The 10695-nt window shown below is 42.4% G+C and overlaps 1 protein-coding gene across 2 annotated transcripts; it reads right to left on the bottom strand.

Annotated features, from left to right (window-relative positions):
* Positions 1-1702: 1702 nt before the first annotated feature.
* LOC133928569 (protein CHUP1, chloroplastic-like) lies at positions 1703-5421 on the bottom strand. 2 transcript variants are annotated; one of them, XM_062374972.1, is made up of 5 exons: positions 4548-5421; positions 4224-4373; positions 3997-4064; positions 2905-3681; positions 1703-2659 (listed from the first exon to the last, which is right to left on the bottom strand). In XM_062374972.1, the coding sequence occupies exons 1-5, from the start codon at positions 4609-4611 to the stop codon at positions 1826-1828; spliced, it is 1893 nt and encodes a 630-aa protein (XP_062230956.1). In that variant the 5' UTR covers positions 4612-5421; the 3' UTR covers positions 1703-1825. The 2 variants fall into 2 exon arrangements, with proteins under 2 accessions (XP_062230956.1, XP_062230955.1); XM_062374971.1 differs by having other exon boundaries at positions 2905-3684; positions 4548-5413.
* Between the last annotated feature and the right edge of the window lie 5274 nt (positions 5422-10695).

The raw sequence follows: 10695 nt of genomic DNA, 5'->3' as shown, positions 1-10695 counted from the left end.
CTATGTGATGTGTATGGACAAAAATTGTATCTGATGTGTATGCTATTGTGTAACTTTGATAATGAGTTCTATACATGTGGTCTTGTGTTGTTACATTATGTAATTCTGATAATGAGTTCCGTTTTTGTGCACTATGATTGTCATATGTCTATGTGGTATTAATTGTCTATATACATATTTCATACTGTTCTGAAATTGTAGTATGTCCATATGGCATCTTGGGAGCAAAATTGGTGCTCAGGGGGTTAGGGACATATAGATGATTTTTACAGAAATATGTCTGAAATACATAGACATATATTGTTCTTAAAGTAACACGTCTGTGAAATTTGACCTGAAAGGCAGTTTGTCATATAGACGGTTTCTTACAAACTCCGTCTGAAACCATCAGACAGTCACATACAATTTCTAAAATCTCCATCTGAAACCATCTAAGAGTCAGATACAGTGAATAAAACCGTCTGTGACACTATATACACACAAATGGTTACTAAAGAAAATCCGTCTACGACACTTACAAAATTGATATTTGTGCAACCATATTATAGACATAGTTGTTAATCAGAGTTGTCTGTGTGTAGTTATATTACAGACAGAGTGTTACTTGTCTGTGATAAGTTTGATAACACTAACACTTTTGTATAACCGAAAACAAAACCCATATGTGATAACCCATTCTAAAGTAGTGTGCACATCTTTCAGATTTCAACATGTGCCAAGTAATTATCTTTTTTCTGTCTTGTTCCTTTCTGATGTACTAATAAGTTTGTAAATGTCAGCTCTAATATTATCAAGAAAGCAGGTAATGGAACTGGGAATAATTATTTGCACATGCACAGTGAACTGAGCGAGCTTCTTTCTGCCATTTCCCTACAAAAGAAGAATGATCCGTGTTTCTTTTTCTGTTTTTTTTTTCTTTATAAAGAACTTGACCAACCGAGGAGAAATTATGGTGGCATTGTATGTAAAAAGTAGGCACTCAAATTCGAGTTAGAAGTTTTTCGTTTCCTTTTATCAATTTCATTGTAGCCGGTGACTGTAAAAAAACCCTAAACATTGCTATGTTATTAGTATACTTGAAAGTAGACCGGCCAATCTCCTCCGGCGATGGGCGGCCGCCGAAGTAATGTCAGGGGATGCTGTGAAAGATGAGAGACACAATCGGATGATCAGAGAAACATATTCTGAAAGTGTACCACAGAATGTACTCCCTTTTCAGATTTCCCCATACAGATCCTAGAACTGTGTAGGATCCAAACCACACATCTTCGCAAAGATGGATCTTTCTACCATCTCCAATTACCCATATATCTATACCTGAATTTAGCTGCCTGAACTGTTCATAGCACCCAGAAGCATGACCATCATAACATCAAAAGATATTATGAACTGAATAATGTAATGCAAACACTAATAAGATGCTAAGAGCAGTTCAACATCTTGTATGTGCCCAAGAAATAGAATAAACTGTGCTGTATGTTTGCCACTGAACTGTGGCATTTTATGAGACCATAGAAAGTTGGAGCTAGTAGGCTTCATCTCTAGCCTACCCTAACTTACTTGAGACAAAGGCTTTGTTGTTGTTGTAGTATAGAAAGTTCACATTGAAAACCTACGAGCCAGCCCAAATGAATCTTAAGGGTTGGGATACAACTTTACAGGTTAGTGAACTACACTACTATACGTGATTGTACATTTCACAAAGAATGAAGTCTTGCGCACTTTATTCCAGTAACATCTCCTATAACTTTCCCATCAAGAACTGGTGCAAATATACATCCAGGCTGATGAGCCGGCAGCAGATGAATCCTAAGCTACTCGTGTGTCAGTGACGGAAGGACGATGACCTTCTTGATGACATGGAACCTGACCTCGATGTAATTAGGGCATCGGCAAATTTATGGATCTCAGCATCCTCAGGTATGGCCTCACTGCTATCAAAGCGAGCACTGTGACCAAATCCACTGGACCTTTCCTCTCTAAACGATACACTCTTGACCCCAGAATGATCTCTTCTTTCATCTCCAACTTCTGTGCTAAGAGGACTAGATTTTGTGATGTCCATACCAAAGCTGTGATCACCGTGTTGTCGACTACCAGGTATGTTTGTTTCTGCCATGAATGAAGAATAGCTATCATGCGAATCCCTTCCAGTGAAGTCGTCGAAGGAACAGTTTGAAATAGACACTCTCCTCTCCAGATTAGAAACACCATGGTTCTCCTTTCCTTTTCCCAGCACCAGTTTCCGAAGCTTAGAAAAGAACTTTTTCTTCTTCGGGTTTTTCTGCTTTGTCATAGAAGCGACATCAACTGATATGTCATCAGATTCACCTGATGATGCCCGTGAGGAAGAGCATTCTGAACCAAACTCAATATGGCCCCAATGACTCTCCTCCGCACCAGCATTGGCATATTCCATTATCAGTTGCTTTGCCCTTAGTTCAGACTTGGGGCTCAGGGTCTTGCTCAGATCTCGAGCAACAGTCTTCCCTGATGGAGCATCCTTGTTTCTCAGCTCATATCGCAGGCAAGCATTTATCCATTTCAGATAAACCAATTCTTCAACATCTGCAAACCTGTCACTCTGCAGCTGTTCAACCTCTTTAGCCAACTTCTCGTTTTCTTGCCTCAACCGATCAGCCTCCTCCAATGCTTTTACCTGCAACCATTTTTAGCAATTCAATTCCTGACAGAAAAAAAACAAAAGATCAAGAACACAATGAACTTCAAATTAAGCACATATCCAAATAATTGTTTTGTGATAGAATATGCGATTTCATTCTCATTCGCAAATGAAATATCAAGAACACCATGTCCTGTTTAGGAATGACACCTCCAATTGATGATTAAAATTGGTTTAGTAAGTGCCAGCTACAATACAGTCCAAGAACAGTAAAGAATCACCTCCATGCTATTTTTGGGCTTGGGTACAGGGGGTAGGCGTGTAACCTCCAATCGCCTAATAAGATGCGTGTTCTCCTGCTGCAGCCTTGAATTCACAGCTCTAAGCTCTGTTGCCTCGTTTTCCAGCTCCTCAAGCCTCTTCAATTTTTTCTCAACCTCAGTATTATCTTTTCCCTCATTGATCTCTTTGTGCTGCAACGAATCCATCATTTTCTGAAGGGAAGTGATTTTCTCCTTTGCCTGTTCTGCATCCAATGCCAACTTCTTCTTCAGCAGCTTGCACTTTGCTCTTGTCACCTCAAGCTCAGAGATTATCTTTGAGTTTTCCGACAACTGTGTTTCCAACCTCTGATTTTCAGACTGCAAAGATTCAATCTTCAACGAGTATAGCTTCGATTCAACATTGTTAATCTTCAGCTGATTCTCAAGCTCCTTCACTGTAGCATCTTGCTCCTGCAAACCATAACACTCCAGGAGCTGTAACTCCAGGGTCTTCTCTCTCTCTTGCAGTGATCTCACCAAATCCCTAAGCTTGTGAATTTCATGGTAATTAGATGCATCTTCTCTCACTCTCGGTGCAGGTGTGGTTGAGATGTTGCCTATGTCACGGCCAAATTCTTTGAGAACCATCTCATTGAACTCCGGAAGGAGGTATCCTTCATCATCAGCAAGGCTTCTGCATTTGGGGGCCAAAGGCACTAAGGCTGTGGTGGTGGTCGTTGTAGTGGTAGTGGTCGTATGAACAGAGTTTCCACTGATGATTTTTGCTCTGGTGTCCTCCTTGGCAAACAAAAACAATGTCCACGTGTCAATAGGGGTATTTTTCCATACTCTTTTAATTCAATAGGAATAATGTGCAACATAAAACAGGCACTCGATTTGAAAGGTAATTTATATTTTGTCAGGGAATAACTGGACGACAAACTACCAGCAGTGCTCAAAGGGGAGAAAATACAAACTTTCAATCATATAGTTCATAGGCCACGAATACTACGCATGAACATTAACAGATTTTAAAGGGCAATCACATCTTCACGATTGTGAATTACAAATACAACATGAAATTAGATCATGCACAATCTAAATCCTTACATTTTTGAGGATCCTCAGCTCCTCCTTGAGCCCTCTCCCGGCCTTCATGCTGTGGGAATCGTCCGACTCTACAGGCAAACATGGACAAAACATCACCAAATTTCATCCAACACAGCACAAAGCATAATTGGCAACTGATGCATAATTTTTCTTTTTTCTTTTTTCTTTTTATTTTTTGTCTCTGAGAACATGATGCACCTTCGAACAAATCAGTTCATGGTTGGTACCTGAGGGAGGAGGAGGAGGAGGCAGAAGAAGCTGCCGGGGCCGCCGCTGCCGCGAGAAGAACAGTCCAGCGACGGAGAGCGTGACGGCGGCGCCCACCCTGAGGAAAAGAAGTGGCAAGTCCTTGGCAACCCCGCCGCTCGGCCCACCTCCTCCGCCGCCACCGCCTCCTCCGCCGCCACCACCTCCACCACCTCCTCCGCCGCCACCGCCGCCTCCGCCGCCACCGCCGCCGCCGCCGCCACCACCTCCTCCGCCGCCACCTCCTCCGCCGCCACCACCTCCTCCGCCGCCACCTCCTCCGCCGCCACCGCCTCCTCCGCCACCACCACCTCCTCCGCCGCCACCGCCGCCGCCGCCGCTGCTGCTGCAGTCTCCAGCCCTGGGCATTTCCCAACTACCACCTTACCAAGAACATCTGAATCCTCCGCATGCAGACAGCAGCAACGAGGGAAACCAATCGACAGCCAAGAAGGCGATCAAAATCCCACCTTCGGGGTCACATAAAACAGCATCTTTCTGCGCCGCCAGCACCGGAGCCGCGATCAAACTAAAAAAAAAAAAATTTGTGCTCCAACCGAACGGCAAGATTGTGGCGAAGAATCTATCCTTGGGTGGTGAAACTTTGCAGAAAGCCAGAAATCGCGTCAGGAAACGCGAGCTCCGCCCCCCTGCAACTCGCCGGCTATATCTCCATGGTGTCGAATCGAACAGACCGGGAGGAGCAGCCCACCCCAGGCTCACAATCGAACCTGCCCCTCAACTTGGGTTGGGAATTTGTTCTGGGAGAATCTCCAGATTGGCTAATTTAGGCTGGTATGCTCCGAATTCAGCTCAGAACCAACAAGAAAAGGCCAAGAGAGAGATCGAAACAGCTGCGCAGAAGAAGCAAGCAGGACAAAATTAGCCTCTCTCTCTCTCTCTCTCTCTCTCTCTCAGGTTGTTCCGTTTGGCTTGTTCTTGTCCCAAAGGCGCCGGAATATGCAAATTTCTTGTCCTGCTTCTTCAGCGAGAGTGACAGCAGAGACGCGTCATCCACTTGTGGCCAGCCACCTTTCCTTCTTTGTTCGGGGTTCTGGGCCTCTCCTTTCCCTCTCCCGTCCATTTCTTGCCGATTCGACAAACGGTTTTTACTCGGCAACACCTATCTGCAGAGCGAAATTCTCCTCCTAATCCTCCACAGCTCAGTGGCGAGATTTCCCCGTCCATTTCGCCTTTCAATTACGCACTCGAGAGGAGGGTGGAACTGATGGCGGAGAGAGGAACGCGAAGGGTGGTGGGCTGGTGGCCGACTGGCCGTTCGACGCATCTCTCGTGGCTCCGTCTGATGAGAGGCCACGCAGTGGGCGATCGTTGCAGCGACCGGCGGTGGCTGCCGATGCGGAAAGAGACCCGGTACGGTGGTGCATGCTTTACGTGTCTGACAGAATATTTGACACGTCGAGCGACGAGAGCTACAGTGATAGGTACATTTAGTTTGGATAAGACACTATTTATAATACATAGTTTTGATTATTATTTTTTATTAAAATATATTTATTAAATTTGTGATATTATAAAAATATTTTTTAATATTAATCGACATATATGATTTTAAGGTTTTCAAACTAAATATTTTAAAAGCTATTGTTAATCAAAGTTTTTAAAGTTTTATCAAATCTTGTTCAAAACGATATCTATTTATAACTGGAGAGAATAGTTTATAATAATAGAAGATAGTGTATAGTTTTATATCAATGTAACATCATGTGTGACAATTGCAAAGATGTTATGATCATGTAGAGGCTTGTTCTCCTTCTCCTTCCTTTTCTTTTGTGAAGATAGAGAATTAGAGTTGCATCTGGAGTTCATTATGTGTTTTGTTCTCCTTCTCCTTTTTCTTTTGTGAAGATAGAGTATTAGAGTTGCATCTGGAGTTCACGGGAAATATGACCATTCAAATGGATCATCTAGCGAGCGCTTGCATGTTCCAAGAGAGATGAGTTTTGTTTTTTTTTCTGAGAACGTGAAGAGATGAGTTTCAAATGCCAAAAAATGAAAATCCAAAAGGGGCAAAAAGATAAGCTACAACCTTAGAATTGTATATCAATGCTATATTATATTGAAGATTGCAAATATGTTATGATCATTGAAAGGGTTACTCTTTTTTTTTTTTTGCGAAGATTCAATTACATTTTGAGAAGAATGGATAATAGAGTTCATTATGTGTTTCGTTTCAACGATCGATCATGTCTCAGGAAATGTGACGGTTCAAATGCATCATCTATCAAGCACTCGGTCGAAGAGATATGAGTTTGAAATGTCAAAAAAGAAGATCCAAAAGGAGCAAAAAGAAAAGACATTGGACGGCACCACAATGAAAATGGTTACTTGCTATTGTTCTTTAATAAGTAATAACTACAAAAAGGTAATACCTACCTATCATTATACCGTAACCTGACAAATCCTAAGTTGCGAGCACCTACAATCCATTACCCCTTCTGCTGGGTGCTAAGGGAACTTATCTAACATCATCTCTCTCTTAGCAGCTTCTACATTATCCCTTAACACCTCTTTATAGGTGCTAAGGTAATTCAAAATATTTAATTTTATTACTAAAGTGAAGTTAACACCGGTATCAACCATTGACACTTATGCCATGTATTCGTGCCTTAGAATATATACCTACATCCCTTAGGACCGGTGATAATTCATTTTACTCTCCCTTGACTTCTCTCTAGCACTAATGAATGTACATGCTCTAAAACGCCATAGAATTTATTTATGTTAGAAAATGAACTTGTTTTTTTATAAGACAAACATGAAGATTGATTAATCACTTGCTTTCTTCCAACTAAATAGGATTTTCTTTTCTTTTAGGGAAAAATAGGAATTTCTAGACTCTTGAGATTAATGTTTTATTATTTGGGTGGTAATTAGGGGTGGATCTCAAGCTACTGTGTTAAAATTACCATACATTGATTAGGCATAATTAGGGGATACCTAGCTGGCTCGACCCAGCTCGGTAGCCTGCAAGCTAGACGATTGTGAGGAACCGTCCAAATAATATTCTAATTAATTATTGAGTCGATCATTTACTTAACCACGACTTCAATGATTAATCAAAATACCGCTCTGGTAGTCCCGGCACGTGTTTTGTGCCTAGGATCGAAACACATACCTTACCAACATATAGCATCACAACAAAGCTTAAGAAAGAGCGAGTAATTAAATATTATATTACAAGTCTTTAAACATGTAGTTGTTTTCACAATTTACATCAAAAGGAAACAACCACTACGCAACGGAAGAAAACTATAAAAAAAAAGGATATGGAGCCACATGCCCTTAGGCTCCATACCAAGACACTGAGTTCGGAGTAGAGTGTGCTACTCCTGCCCGCCACCCTGATCGGCAAGTATAAAGTAGCCGAACACCGCCTCTTCCTCGCCGACCTGTGAACCTGCATCAACTTAAGGCAGCACCCTGAGTACGAAGGTACTTGCAAGTCTTACACAATATAGAGCACGTATACATAGCTCAACTCTAAGAATCATGCATTAGCTAGTAGCAAGGATTAAACATGCGGTTAAGTGAATTAAAGCGGTAAGCAACTTAGACATATGTGTGTGCAACTAACTTAACCAACATATATGAAACTACCCTGCACCACCAACTGAACATTAGTAAATGTAAACAACATGTGTATCAAAAGTATAACAAGTACCAACTCTGACCATTCCCACATAGCCACCATGTCCATACCACCACCACAAACCCGAACCATAAATCTACAACGAACCTCTACGATCGATACAGATAAAACAATAGCATGCTCATGACTGAGAGCGCGGCAGTTCAAACTGTTTATACACCCTGCAGGGGATACTCCTGGACACATACGACACGAGGACCATACGGCTTGTGCCATCTACTAAAGTGCACACAAGGGGGTACCCGTGACAACCTTTCCCAACCAGTCCCAACCGTGTGTGGCATGTATCGCTCAGCGCGGCGACACTAGAACTACTCCCGGAGCAAACTAGTACCGCTTACAAGCCCGCTCACTCACACCGTTGATGTTCACGCCCACAAAGCCACAGCTGCGAAGGTATTCGGCTCGTCTTACCATTAAATCGGCATGTGGTGAGTAAGATAAGTGCTAAAGCTAATGGTACCGACGGACGGCCTTAAACGATGACCTGCCCCCAAGACTTTCCTCCGAGGCAGACGACACTCCTAACACCACCCACATGTCATCTCATACTCACCACTCACCAACCATCTCACCATCAGCATGTATTTGTAATCAATAGTAATCCCTATACTCGCAAACAACAGAAAACACCGTCGTTCGACTTCTACCGAAAGAACTAAGCATTGCTAAGCATGTATATCGTACTTGTACCTAGACATAACACCATCTTTAGGCTACAAGGAAATTACTTGAATAATTGACCAAGGTAGAAAGATGCAATCAGCATAGGTTCTACCCAAGGGTACCCGACACATGCATACATACATAAGCATACTCATCAATTGAGACTTCCAAATTTGACATGAGTGAAATATGTTAGTTGCTTGTCTTGCTGCCCTGAATCAGAAAGGTAGGGTGCCTCCGAACCGCCCTCGCTCGTCGAGATCGTTAGATCGACGTTCTCTAAAAAAGAATAACGCGTGCAATACCATGAGTATGGATGAAATGCAACAATGCATGCCATAAAATGCGCAAAACATGAATTGTCCAAGTGGTTTCATAATTTTCGGAGATGGTATTGATTATCGGTGATTTTAAAAAGTAGAAACACATTTAATTAACTCATCAATTATCAAAAGTATTTTATGGAGTTCCAACACGTTTAACACGTAGTTCATACTCGTATGAAGCTAACACAACTGGTCTCACGTTGTTTGGAGTTCGAATGAATTAATTATGAATTTTACAAGCATCAGCTCGCCTGATGAATAGTAACTGCGGATACTCCGCACTTCGGAATCTACAAAAAATTGTCCGGAAGTTTCGGACTTTCCAGAACTTCCCCTATTTAGGATAAAACTTTGCCAAATCGATTTGCGATCTTCTCCAACCCAAAAGGGATACGTTTGGGAGAATTTAGAGAGTCTAGAACTGACTTTACCACCTAGCAACTCAATTCCTAAATCAAATCTCATCTAAAATCCTCTCTTTTCTTCTAACCTCAAGAACGCTCCAACTTCGCCAAAAATTACTCCAACTCAAAAATGATCCAACCAAAATGCGAACACACGCCATGGATGCCTAGTAGACTCATCCAAGGTGCTTTTGCCCCGCTTGGTGACCTTCGGAAAGAAGCGGAAAGCTCGGGACGGAGAAGAATAGCCGGACCTCCAAAGTTTCAACCTAAAAACCAAAAGAGATCAAAACCGCCTTGAATCTTTCGGGGAGGCGAAAACAAATTGGATGGATGAGTAACCCTCGAGCGTGTGGTCGCATGGGTACCACACACGTACCCCGGCTTCGCTTCTTTAGGCGGGAAACCAAAGGGGAAAGGGGGAGAACTTGAGAGAGAGTGAGAGAGAGAGAGGACAACTTCACTTTTGCCTCTCACTTGTGTTGGCCGGTTGGATGAGCGAGTGGAGCACGTGTGGGAGGGAAAGAGAGATAGAGAGAGGCCGTTGGCCTTAGAGAAAGAGAGGGAGATCTTTTTCTCTCTAAAGGGTCCACATGTAAGTGATCAGTTCTAATTTTGCTTCTAGTTCTTTTAACTCTCTCAAATTCCTTTTCTCTCACTTCATTAATCCAAATTGAGGTGCAATTGAGCTCCAAAATATGAGAAATTTTTATGTCGTGATTAAAATCCTTAGGAGCATCTGATCATAGAATCGCAGCTCAAATTTCAATCTGACGATCGGAAGCGATCCAAATTCAAATATGAAGCTATTGATGCATGTTTAATATTAAACACGCAATTACGGATTTTGGGATGTGACAACGATGCACGTGTGCAGCCTGTATTTCTGCAGGACTTAATCTGAAACAAACTAACATTAAAAACTCAACAATAGAACAAACATAAACTAAAAACTATAAAAAATAGTTGACAATAGCTCAAACATGACGCGATGCAAAGTGGACGTCGATGGCTCTAGGCAGTGCGATGTCAAGGGCTCCAAGCAGCGGCATGGCGCGAGGTGCCGATGTCGAGGGCTCATGCGGCATGATGTAAAGGGTTGGAGCTTAGAGGCGACTACGGCTACGACAAATAGCCTCCCCAAGACCCGATGCAAAGTGGATGTGTGGTCACATACTCACGTGGAGTATACCTCGTTAGACTCATGAGCTGGCTCGTTAACAAAACGAACTAAAATATTGGTTTGACTTGTTCAAAATACAAAAACCAATACGAGCCGAGTCAGTTCGTGAGCTTCGAGCTTTTCATCTACCACTAGGCATAATCTTATTTATAGTCTGGAACCAATTTTATTTACGAGCTAATAAGCCAATCAGAGCCAAAG

Source organism: Phragmites australis, chromosome 9 (genome assembly GCF_958298935.1).
Source record: "Phragmites australis chromosome 9, lpPhrAust1.1, whole genome shotgun sequence".
Taxonomy (NCBI): domain Eukaryota; kingdom Viridiplantae; phylum Streptophyta; class Magnoliopsida; order Poales; family Poaceae; genus Phragmites; species Phragmites australis.
Note: the sequence above shows the minus strand (reverse complement) of the source record. Positions and strands in the feature narration are given on the sequence as shown.

Excerpts from the sequence above, each read along its gene's own strand:
- LOC133928569 (XM_062374971.1), bottom strand. The coding sequence starts at position 4,611 with ATGCCCAGGGCTGGAGACTGCAGCAGCAGCGGCGGCGGCGGCGGTGGC. Across the intron at positions 4,374-4,547 it reads TGGCGGCGGAGGAGGTGGTG|GAGGTGGGCCGAGCGGCGGG; the intron begins GTGGCGGAGGAG and ends GTGGCGGCGGAG. Across the intron at positions 3,685-3,996 it reads AGCTGAGGATCCTCAAAAAT|GAGGACACCAGAGCAAAAAT; the intron begins GTAAGGATTTAG and ends TTGTTTGCCAAG.